At 41.0% G+C, this 13308-nt stretch overlaps 1 protein-coding gene across 1 annotated transcript; it reads left to right on the forward strand.

Annotated features, from left to right (window-relative positions):
- Positions 1–571: 571 nt before the first annotated feature.
- Positions 572–943, forward strand: LOC135553651 (complement C1q tumor necrosis factor-related protein 1-like). The gene has a single exon (XM_064985606.1). The coding sequence runs from the start codon at positions 578–580 to the stop codon at positions 881–883; it is 306 nt and encodes a 101-aa protein (XP_064841678.1). The 5' UTR covers positions 572–577; the 3' UTR covers positions 884–943.
- Positions 944–13308: the final 12365 nt, after the last annotated feature.

Here is a 13308-nt window from a genome sequence, read left to right on the forward strand (position 1 = left end):
AATTGGCAAAACAGCACAAAAAAAACAGGCTACACTGTACACAATGACTGAATTCCATTTGATTGGATTATCAGTATGTGTATTCTGATCCAAGGCTCTACTCAAATGGACCCCTGCTCGCATTTGACACATTTAAGAGACTTGGTAAGATGCTAGTTGTAACAGATGTAAATCGTACTCTCCTTGCATTGTGTTTTCTCCTAAAAAAAATCACATCAGCCAGTGGTCCCAGTTGAGCATCATTTATTTCTGTTGCTGTTGTTAAATAGGAAACAACACGTTAGTTGTGCAGGGATTAACGATATTGATGGCTGTCGAAGGCAAAATCTGTAACACGAAGCCAACTGTGTTAGCAGTGGGCTTATGTGACCATTACATTGGTGTATGCTAGCTAACACACTTATTTACAGCAATCATAGCACATCCCAGAAAGCCCCTCAATCCCTAACAGGTGCCATATACCCACACATGTATAAATCAGTAACGTACAGCAAACTTGTACACATTGTAAAATATAAAATAGTATCCACAACGTGACCTACCCCTTGCATCACATTTTCATACTGGCCACTTCGACATGTTCAAAGGAAAGTTCTACTGCTACGTCCCTGCGATTTACTTCTTCAACGTCAACATCCACACCTGGAACTTTAAAGAGACCTACCTGCACATCATCAGGAATGACAAGGAGCAGGCCATTGTGTACGCCCAGCCCAGCGAGAGGTCCATCATGCAAAGCCAGAGCCTTATGTTGCCCCTTGAGCTCAGTGACGAGGTGTGGGTCCGGCTGTACAAGAGGGAGAGGGAGAACGCTGTGTATAGTGACGATGTGGATGTGTACATCACCTTCAACGGATACCTCATCAAGCCCACCTTGGAGTGAGATGACCTGCTGGGTCGTGTTCGGTAGGCACAAAATGGAAGAAAACGCCCTAAACAGAGTCAAACGGGGAGGTACTATCTGGACTTGTCCAGGAAGAAACGCTTGTTTTCTTTTTCCGTTGCAAAATGTTTGAAATGTTTCGGTACGGTGTGCCCTTATGAACATGATCCCCGACTGACCTGAGGGGAGGGGGCTAGAGGTCAGAGTTCAGGAGGGCACATTGAGAGGGGGCCTCTTTATGCAGGGTTTCCATTGATGCACACACCCACTTTTATGTGCCTCTATAAGGTGCAAGGGGATACTGGGGGCTTGTAAGGTAATGACTCCAAATACATATACTCTTTAAAAAAAATTCTCTCCTGTATTGAAAAATAAATATTATTAGATGTATATGCTGACAAGGAGGCTGGGTGGGAAAAGACCTATGACACAAGGAAAGAGATGTCCCCTTAAAGACACAAACCCCTTTGTAACCACCTGGCTGTAATGGATTTCACTATTGGTTGGTTGGAGTTGTCACAGTGAACAGACACGTTTAAATGCTTTGAAACCATTAGTGATTCCATAAAATGCCCTAATTCTGTAATTTACCTCAGATGTTTTGTCTGGACAGTGTGTATGCTGTTTTTTTTTAGTGTTCAGTTTCTGAGCTCTTGATCAATTCTGTCTGGTAAAAGCTGTTCATAAGATCCTGATATTTTCCAGCTGGATATCAGTTGCACAGTTTAATAAATGGAAAAGACTACGGTAGTCATTACAGTGGGCTTGCAAAATTGATCTCACAAGTACAAAATAGAAAAATATGATAATAGTTCAATCTCAACAGGGATGCCTTGGTAACAGGATACAGAAATGTTATTTACAGTTTGGTGCTGTTTCTATTTGGTCTTCTCTAGTCAGAACCTGATGTGGAAGACTAACAGTGCCAGCTGGAATAGGGTACCATCGCACCACTCAAACAGGGTCGACATGGATCAACTATTCAATACCACAAATAAGCCCTCTGGAGTAGAAAGATGAATTGATTGATTCCAAAAGTAACGACTCAAAAAAATGTATGAACAGTTCTCTTGGCAGTATTTCCTTCAATGACAGCAGCTGAGACAAGTCTTGTGAAATTTGTAGCCTTGCACATCAGGGAATTTAAATTTTTACGGAAATATCAGAGGTTCCTTGTGTGATACTATTTTGCCAGGTACTCTGAAAAGTAACGGCGTGAAACCCAGTAAAACTCCAACAGTAACATAGCTTCAGAAAATAGAGCATTTCGGAGTCTAAAATCAACACAAATCCAGTTGCCAGCAGTAGCCTTACTGTATGCTAAAATACCCTACTAAATACATGGTGCTAAAACATCCTTCAATCGTTTTCAAATTCACACCGTAAATGCTTACAAATGTGTGGTTGTACTGCAGGTTTATGAATGTCTGTGTGAGAAGAAGGGAGGGGGCTGTTTTTGTAAAGATGTCAAAACAGGATGTCAGAGGTGCAGGTAAGTTTCGAGTCAGTCATCCAGACAGACCTCCACCCTCATATCACATGCAGGAGGGAGTCCAGAGATCAAACAAAGATAAACTGTTGATCAAAGGGTTGATTAAGTGTGAAAATACAGAGAGCGAATGAAGGACAAATATAATTCTATACGTGTTTAATGGTGTGACAGACAGTTGCTTTTCAATGGAATGGCAGAGTGCAAGCTATCCAAAAACCCTACCAAGTACTCACAGTACTGTTGCCCTCATGAACCAATTCCTAACCATGTAGGTCAATGGTTTTAACAACAGGTGGAATCCTTCAGCCAAGTTCAAACCTCTTCACACAGCAATTTTGTTGAATGTTGTTTTTGTGTCAGAATGGGGAATGAGTTGATAGGAAGTTAGTTTTGGGAAGCTGGCCATTCAGGGGATAACTTTTAATTTAGAAAGTTAGCTCGTAGACACAGGGGTAGAGATGTAATAATTCGAGAACTATTCTTCCTTTATTCATGAAAAAAATTATCCAATGAATTCAGAGGTGTTTTGCTTTTCAAGTTTACTTGATTGTCTGTCTCCTTATGGTGCTAAATAATGTACAAAAAGGTGCTCCATTCTATTTTGTTTTGTAATTCTTTTTTTTAAAACATATTCTGCTTGAACATGAACGACCAATACATATTTTACAATAACTTCGCAAATGGAAGTTATGGAAACATTTTTGTCTCAACCTCAAGCTTACTTTACATGTCTTCATAAATTAACAACCTCCGATGTTATAGGACCTATTATCTGTTATTTTGAGTGTTGAGGGATTATTGCAGCCTTCTACCAAAGGCAATAAGAATATCATGGTTGGATGGACTGGTTAGTGCACAAGAGTGGAGCCGAGTTCAAGTCGGTCACCTCCCAATTCTCCATTGTCACAAGAACACCCTTGAAATAACTCGGGCCTCCTTTGGACATAAAAAAAAACACCACAGTGAGAAAATATTTCATGATTGTTCATGATTCCCTCGCTATAGTTGTGCTGACTGAGACATTAGTGGTTTAAACGCAACCCGACCACAATGGGCAGGTGTTCCCTCTTTGGTCTGGTTTTCTCTGTGTAGTCCCAAGGAGCATGTACTTTCCTTTAGCCTTAACAACAGTCTTCCACCACACCACAACAGTCACTCAGCCAAGACACACACAATGAGCATTTCAGGGTTTTCACTTGGTTCAATCTGCAGTGATGGATAGCTACACCCTGTCCTCGAACTGCAGGCCATACCACTGCTGTTGTAATGGGGCTATCAATTAGCCTAATACGTACAAACTCACTGCTTGGCAATGGCATGCTATGGTGTCCATCTGCTACACAGACAGACTCCTCTCAAGCAGGACTCTACCTGACTTGATCTTCTGTAGTATAGTTGGTAGAGCATGGTGTTTGCAACGCCAGGATAGTGGTTTGATTCTGGGACCCTATACGTGAAAAGGTCTTGGACATAGTAATGTAATCTGTGCATGTGATAGTCAAATGTATGCTGTAAATCTACAGTAACCACAAGTAGAGCTCATAAACGGGTTCCAGACAGCGATTGTAGTCGGGTGGCATCCCAAATGGCAGTGGTGTAAAGTACTTAAGTAAAAATACTTTAAAGTAGTTTTTTGGGGGTATCTGTACTTTACTATTTAAATATATTTTTTATAATAATTTGAGTTTACACCCCCTGGTATTCTCAGGCGGTCTCTCATCCAAGTACTAACCAGGCCCGAAGGGGCAACCATCCTTTTTTCCACAATTTTCTCCACGAATTATACGCTTGGCTCATCGCTGCAACTACCCAATCGGCTTGGCAAAAGTTGAGTTATGCGGCATCCGAAACATGACCCGCCTGGCCACGCTACTTCTTATCACACTGCTCGGCTCATCTGGAAGTAAGCCGCACCAAATGTGTCAGAGGACTGAGTCAGCTTGCAGGAACCCGGCCCTGCCACAAGGAGTTGCTAGAGCGCAATGAGCCAAGGAAAGCCTGTCCTATGGGGCAACAGGGCTGACCGGTTTTGACAAAGCCTGGGAACGAACCGTTGCTCCACTCAGGATCCTGCTTTACTATTTATATACTGTATGTTGACAACTTTTACTTCACTACATTCCTAATGAGAATATGTACTTCCCTAACACCCAAAAGTAGTTGTTACATTTTGAATGCTCAGCCAGGACAGCAATATGTTCCGATTCACACACCTATTAATATAACTCAGGGGTTCCCAAAATGTTTTGGCCCACGACCACATTTTGAAATCTGAAAATTTCTGCGACCCCAACCATGTGAAAGAAATTATGTAATTAACAGCCAATGCTTATTGTTTGATTAAGGCTATGGCAGTCAATTGTAAAACAGTATTATTTTCAACTCAGTTGAAGTCGGATGTTTACATACACCTTAGCCAAATACATTTAAACTCAGTTTTTCACAATTCCTGACATTAAATCCTCGTAAAAATTCCCTGTTTTAGGTTAGTTAGGATCACCACTTTTTTAAAGAATCTGAAATGTCAGAATAATAGCAGAGAGAATGATTTATTTCACCTTTTATTTCTTTCATCACATTCCCAGTGGGTCAGAAGTTTACACTCAATTAGTATTTGGTAGCATTGCCTGTAAATTGTTTAACTTGGGTCAAGCATTTCAGGTAGCCTTCCACAAGCTTTCCACAATAAGTCCCTCTTGACAGAGCTGGTGTAACTGAGTCAGGTTTGTTAGGCCTCCTTGCTCGCACACGCTTTTTCAGTTCTACCCACATATTTCTATAGGATTGAGGTCAGGGTTTTGTGATGGTCACTCCAATGCCTCGTCTTTGTTGTCCTTAAGCCATTTTGCCACAACTTTGGAAGTATGCTTGGGGTCATTGTCCATTTGGAAGACCCATTGCGACCAAGGTTTAACTTCCTGACTGATGTCTTGAGATGTTACTTCAACATATCCACATACATTTCCTTCGTTATTATGCCATCTATTTTGTGAAGTGCACCAGTCCCTCCTGCAGCAAAGCACCCCCACAACATGATGCTGCCACCCCCGTGCTTCACGGTTGGGATGGTGTCCTTCGGCTTGCAAGCGTCTCCCATTTTCCTCCAAACATGACGATGGTCATTATGGCCAAACAGTTCTATTTTTGTATCATCAGACCAGAGGACATATCTCCAAAAACTACGATCTTTGTCCCCATGTGTAGTTGCAAACCGTAGTCTGGCTTTTTTATGGCGGTTTTGGAGCAGTGGCTTCTTCCTTGCTGAGCGGCCTTTCAGGTTATGTCGCGATATAGGACTCGTTTCACTGTGGATATAGATACTTTTGTACCTGTTTCCTCCAGCATCTTCACAAGGTCCTTTGCTGTTGTTCTGGGATTGATTTGCACTTTTCGCACCAAAGTACATTCATTTCTAGGAGACAGAATGAGTCTCCTTCCTGAGCGATATGATGCCTGCGTGGTCCCATGGTGTTTATACTTGCGTACTATTGTTTATGCAGATGAACATGGTACCTTCAGGCATTTGGAAATGGCTCCCAAGGATGAACCAGACTTGTCGAGGTCTACAAAAGTTTTTCTGAGGTCTTGGCTGATTTCTTTTGATTTTCACACGATGTCAAGCAAAGAGGCACTGAGTTTGAAGGTAGGCCTTGAAATACATCCACAGGTACACCTCCAATTGACTCAAGTTATGTCAATTAGCCTATCATAAGCTTCTAAAGCCATGACATAATGTTCTGGCATTTTCCTAGCTGTTTATAGGTACAGTCAACTTAGTGTATGTAAAATTCAGACAAGAGCACTGAATTAACCTACCATGAGATGTATTGCTCAGAGGGAGACGGCACAGTTTTCCCTTTGAGTCATAAACCAAAATTCCTCCATAGTGACCCATGAATGTGTTGTCTTCAGCATTCGGTCACATGACAGCTCAATCAGCTGTTCGAGTTTACTTCCTGGCATGTCAGTAGAGCCAGGATCACAGTCAAATGGATTTAGCTGATTCGGTCACCCATCTCTAGATATTTTTTGGTGTTTCACCTTCATGCTTGCGTTCCATTTGTTCAGGTTCACAAATATGTCTGTTTACATATAGGCAAGGCACACATTTTCTTTTCATTACCCAGAAAGTCAACACTGTTTTTTTTTTTACATCCATTGCAAATGACAACATTCACTCTCAATTCAAAAAATCTTTCCAACGACTGAAAGAGTCAACTGTATATAGGCATAGGCTGCTTTCATTACCTTATAGCCTACTTGTTGGATGGATTAGATGCGTATTGGTGCCTAGATGTAGGCTAGTTGTCTAGTGATATTGTCGACCATCATCAGCTGATCCAGGAAATAAAAAAACAAATACTGATAGTACATAATAAAGCAAAATAAATGGTCTACTTCTTGTGGCCACGGACAACACGGAGAATATCAAAGCAATGACTGCTCTAAACAACTGACTGACAAAAGCAAACGATGATAAATCGTTGTTTAGAAAAAAAAACATTTAAAAATGGTATAGTCTTTTTGTTAATGATATCATAAATGCGACTGGTGGAGTTATGTCACACATGCAGCTAACAAAGATATATGTAAATATCTCATCTATCCAAAATTACAACCACTGATTGCATGCCGCATTACCGCAAAAATGGAGAAGGAAAGTGGAATCGGGAGAAGCTAAGGAACTTCTCTGTCGGCCCTGCATTAAAGGCCAAAATTGGTAAAAAAAAAAAAAATAGTTGAAGAGATTTTCGATATAACGATTCCATGGCACATGGTTTATGAACTGATTTTACAATCAGATTCAACAGGAAAAGATTTTCCATTTAAATTATTTTACAAAATTCTTGCAACTAAAATAATGCAACTAAAATAATGTTATATATATATATATATATATATATATATATATATATATGGGGATACAACCATTCCAGCTCTGCAGATTTTTGCATCGAGGAGACAGAATCATTATATCACTTGTTTTCCCACTGCTTATGTTTGGTCACAGGTTCAGAAATAGCTGAAAAATCACATTTACCTAGTGTAAAGCTAAACTCTGCAAATACCACTGGTGGGTGACTTGAAAAGCCATAGTCATTCTTCGCTAGCCAGCTTGGTGTGTCAACACACACTATGAGTAATGTTAGTTCCTCTTCAATGTAGCTAAACACATTCATTAGTGTTAGCACAGATAGAACCATGGCCAGGCTGTTTCACAGGAAGTATAAATGTGAAGCATCCACTTGGAGTTTCCTCTCCCTGACAAATATGGTGGAGAGAGGAAGCTCATTGGCTGGCAGTGGGAGATAATTGGAGCGAGATGGAACTGGACATTCTGCTGATTAAACAGTTGATCTCAAAACAGATTTCTGTCCCTTGACAAGAATATGTTATGAACAGCCTCAGTGGACTAAGTTTTGTAGACTTTACCTTTTGCCAAAGTTTGGGGTTGTTTAGAAGGAGTGCAAGGATGAATTGAGTTATTGCCCACGCACACTTCACAGAGCAGGGGTTCCCGAATGTAATATGATGGATAAAAACAAGAACTAGCTAGGTAGCTTGTTGTAGGCCTAAACTATAGAAAGCATGATGATGATAAATATAGGGTAATGTAGTGCCTAATGCTACATTGTCATAGATTCTTCTTCTTTACCATAGATTTCCACATGGTCTCAGACTCTAGGACAAGAAAGAAACAAAGGAGACAGAGACAGAGTTGTTTGTAGGTATTTTCACGTAATGTGTATTGAGTAGTAGGCCTAAGTAATTATATAGAAATTGCTATATCCTGTGCAACACCTAGTAATTACATTGTACTTATGCAGGTATTACATGTACTCTGTGGTGTACTAGTGTGTTCATTTATTACTTGCATGGCACGTTGAGAAGGAGATTATTAGATTGTCAGGACAAGTAACATATTTGTAGGTACACAATAAATACAAATACGTACTCAAGATACACTTCATTTTAACTAGCTACATTTCTGTGTAGCAACTAGCAGTTAGCGTCTTATTCCTCATCTGGGATGACACTCGTATTAGATCTTTTTTTGTAAGCCCAACCAAGTTAACCCAGATGGTATCCTTTATTTTGGGGGCAAGTGCTAGCAACAACGTTGACTGGAGATATATTTTGAACAGTGCACATTGATGGGTGGTAAAGTAATTAAAGCCTATTGAACAAAGGCTCTCGGATCTCTCGGACACCCTGCACCTCCACAAGGGATCCCAACGTTTGTCACAGTTGTAAATTAATCGGAGCCAGCTGAGAAGAAGCGAAACAATAAGTTGGTGAATTTAGTGGAAACCTGTCCATTTTATAACAAGTATGGTAACAAGCATTTGTTGTTACACTTCTGTTATTACAGGCCGCAATTACTTCCAGTTACATGTTGTTATTATACTGCAACTATGAGTTGATACAGTTAACTACAATGCGTGTTAGATGTAATAACACTGCAACAAGTGTTACCGTATTGGTATTTAGTCGTCTTTTAGGCTGAATTATGTAATTATTCAGTTATCAGACAGAACATGTGATATAAATCTCGTCTGCGCGCCACGGAAAAATTCACTTCAAAGCTTTGCCGCCATCTAGTGGAGATAAGGGAATATTTGCATAGTGAATCATGAGAAACTAAGCTGAGAGACTGAACATTTTGTGACTTGAAGATAGGTGACTGATTTCCCTAATGGGTTCACACCAATAAAAATGTGTTTTTCGTTTAATGGACAGCAAGCTACTCACAACATCAATGTGAACACACGGTACAGCCACTTGGGTTTTGAGCCTCGGGGCGACAGGGTAGACTAGTGGTTAGAGTGTTGGACTAGTAACCAAAAGGTTGCAAGTTCAAATCCCCGAGCTGACAAGGTACAAATCTGTCATTCTGTCCCTGAACAGGCAGTTAACCCACTGTTCCTAGGCCGTCATTGAAAATAAGAATTTGTTCTTAACTGACTTGCCTAGTAAAATAAAGGTAAAAAAAACAGCACCATCACAAAGGCAATTGCCATAGAAATATAACTCAAGTTCTAGTGACATGAAGTGTTTTCCAAAATAGGTTTATCAATCGCTTTTCTCACGTACACAGATCTTGTTATCTGTATGCTGTTGTACTGTATGCTGTTGTTATACTTTAAGCATCTTTTTAAGTGCTTGCATCAGCAAGTAAGAAATTCAAGAGATCTTATGAGTAATAATTATAAATTATGAGATTAGGATGAATGATCTTCTCTTGTTTTTAGCTTTTCTCACAAATTACTTTTCTTTTTCTAAATCCAGGTGCGTGTATGATGGATACAAACCCTCACGTGTTAGGGCTGGAGGACCAGCATGGAACTCTAAGTAGCCCACAATGTTTGATTGCTCTAATAGCAGATGCATAGTTTTGTAATATATCAGGTAATTGACAGCACTTGTTCTCTCTCATCACTTTACTCAAATACAACTGACAGTTTTCTAACCCTTTGCCCATTAATGTAGGTGTTGGGTTACTTGACTGGACTGAGAAATGTAACTTATATAACTTGCAAAAAGTCACAAGTTTTGTCTAAAAATGTGTACACTGCTTTTGACTAGGGCCTGACTACTTTTGTACAGGTTTGGTCAAAGATAGTGCACTATATAGTGAATAGGATACCATTTGGGATGCAACCGTGAGTGATGATGCAGTCCACCTCCAGTTCCTCTGGCTGTAGGGAGACAAGTCAGGCTGCAGTGACATCTGGATCCAGAGTCAGTGGAGAGCAGCGTCTTCAGAAACCCAGCAAACAGCGCTCCCAACAGGGCTTCAGTGTACTACAGAAACTGTCTTTCTTAATTGTAGAATAAAAGTGTACACTATGAAATAACACATATGAAATAATGTAGTAACCAAAAAAGTGTTAAACAAATCAAAATATATTTGAAGATTGTTCAAAGTAGCCACCCTTTGCCTTGATGACAGCTTTGTACACTCTTGGCATTCTCTCAATCAACTTCAATAGGTAGTCACCTGGAATGCATTTCAATTAACAGGTGTGCCATGTTAAAAGTTAATTTTATTTCCTTAATGCGTTTGAGCAAATCAGTTGTGTTGTGACAAAGTAGGGGTGGAATACAGAAGATAACCCTGTTTGGATAACCCGACAGTCCATCATTACTTTAAGACATAAAGGTCAGGCAATCTGCACAATTTCTAGAATTTTGAAAGTTTCTTCACATGCAGTCGCAAAAACCATCAAGGTCTATGATGAACTGGCTCTCATGAGGACCACCACAGGAAAGGAAGACCCAGAGTTACCACTGCTGTAGAGGATAAGTTCATTAGAGTTACCAGCCTCAGAAATTGCAGACCAAATAAATGTTTTGCAGAGGTCAAGTAACAGACACATCACAGAGGGCGGTAAGCATGAAGCCTCTGGATCCACTGAGCTGTGTGAAGCTGTGTCACCAGGCTCTCGTTTGCTCCACTCCCACTACCAGCCAGCAACATTTTGTCTGTTGTTCTGCACAGCCTAAAGGACACCATCGGTGCATTTCTGTCCGAAGAGGTCACAAGGCCAGAGTTGGAAAAGGCTATCAGCCAAAGCCTGGTGAACTCTGTGATGGTGACCCTGAAGATGCTGATGCTGGCTGCCCAGGTTCCTATGGTGCAGGGGGACAACTCCACCCTGAAGACCTCAGAGTAGATCCCACATGGAACCATGGAGATCTCAGAGCTGATCCCAATTATAACCACGAAGACCATGGAGACTGTCACTGGAATTTCATAATTCCTATTAATTGTACATTAATTAAATCACTCGGTCTTTTTTATAAGAATTAAGATTCCTATTTGCATAAAATAGGCAGAGACCAGTCGTGTCAAAATTAGATAATAGTATTTATTCTCAGAGCGTGCTGCCATGTAACCACAAACAGTTTATATACAAAACATGACATCATAGGAGGAAAAACATTTTATAACCTATCAACCAGGATTCCAACAAGTTGAAAAGTTCCTTCCAACCCACTAGCTCGCTCACTCCAGACACACACTTATCTATTAACTTCTGGAATCTTCACCTTCATCCATCACTATTTAGAAGACAGTTTCAGATAATGGAAAACCCAAGAAAGCACTCTCTGCCTTATCTAAACATCCCAGAGCTAAATTGAGTCGGTTCAACCATAGGTTAACGACCCTTTCTGCTTACTTCAAAACCCACAATTCCAGTCCCCTCCAACCTGGCTGGAATGGTATTTATTTTATTTAATTACCCCCTGATTCATGCTCCACAATCCCTTCCTTATGAACTAATATTATTCATCAGATAATAACAGTATAAGTTTAATTAGTTATAGCTCTATTTAAAATGTAGTTATTGTTTAGTCATTATTCATGAAATTCCTAACAGAGACCTCAGAGCTGATCCCAGACAGAACCATGGAGCCTCCAGGGTGTTTGTAACGGCTTTCTTCCTGGGAAGGAGAGGCGTACCAAAACGCAGCGTGGTTAGAGTTCATGTTATTTTAACAAGGTAACTCAACACAAACAGACTATAAAACAATAACCGTGAAAACCAAAACAGTCCTAACTGGTGCAGACAACACAAAGACAGGAAACAATCACCCACAAATCCCAACACAAAACAGGCTACCTAAATATGGTTCCCAATCAGAGACAATGACTAACACCTGCCTCTGATTGAGAACCATATCAGGCCAAACATAGAAATAGACAAACTAGACACACAGCATAGAATGCCCACAGAATGCCCACCCAGCTCACGTCCTGACCAACACTAAAACAAGGAAAACACACAAGAACTAAGGTCAGAACGTGACAGTGTTCCTCAGACATAGCTGTGAATAAGAACCACATCTCCCTCCAAGATGAGGACATGGCTTATGAGGCCAGCATCACCACTATCTTCACCTCCATCGTGAATCTGGTGAATCCCAAAATGGACAGAAAGTCCACCTCTTCCAGGGGGGGCTCTCAGTATCCATGCCCCAGGTCGTGCCTTCCTGGACTCCAAGGACCTAGAGGGGTTCCTTCGCAGCCCAAACCTCCGCCACTTCTCTGAGCAACTGATCTGGCACGTTGCGCGACTGATCCTGGAGTCCAAAATGGCGAAGACCACGTCTATGAGAAGGTGTCTCTCATACACAACAGTGGCCAACCTGAGTGGAGGCCTTGACCTGTCCACAGAGTGCTGTGCTGAGCTCCTCTACAGCTTTGTGGAGGGTGTGGTCAAAAACCTTCTGGAGACCTTCTTGAGTGTTCCACACAACCCTCTTGTGGAATCCTTCATGGAGGATTACAGCTGCATGGAAGAAAGGAACTGGGTGGTCTCTCCCAACTCTCTCTCATGGCAGTAGTGTATATCTGGCCTCTCACACCCTGAGTGATAATGACTCCACAATCACACAATAGTCAGGTGAAGTGGGCATGGTCAAGCCCAGCTCTAGGAAAACCATCTATCTGACATGTTCATTGACAGAGTTGGAGAACTTCTCGAAGAGGGTTGTGATGTGGACGAGGTTGAACAGACTGCTGCCAGAGGTGATGATGATGATGTTGAACGTACTTCAATCAATGGTAAGATATCTGTACAAGCATATTTGGTTTGATCAACATAGGTCTGTCCATAATGAGTCCATACAAAGCTAAGATGATTAGTAAGTCAGATGGGCTGTATTGGAAAAAAAATCTGACTTTAGCAAAATGGTATTTGTACGATGCACAACCTTAGAGCTGTCACATTTCTTTAAGATAAGTCAATGTGTAGATCATTGATGGTATCAACATGACATAAGGACACGAAATGCATGATGCCGGACATGATGTCAGAGACTTTGTCTTCTCTTGAAACTGAGGCCACCAATAGCGATGTCACTGGCTGTGAGAAGAACTCCGACACCCTTTGGATGACAGGTTAACTGGATGAGTGCAGAGCTG

The sequence above is a fragment of the Oncorhynchus masou genome, chromosome 14 (genome assembly GCF_036934945.1).
Source record: "Oncorhynchus masou masou isolate Uvic2021 chromosome 14, UVic_Omas_1.1, whole genome shotgun sequence".
NCBI lineage: Eukaryota > Metazoa > Chordata > Actinopteri > Salmoniformes > Salmonidae > Oncorhynchus > Oncorhynchus masou.

Coding starts and splice junctions, on each gene's coding strand:
- LOC135553651 (XM_064985606.1), top strand. CDS start 578: ATGTTCAAAGGAAAGTTCTACTGCTACGTCCCTGCGATTTACTTCTTC.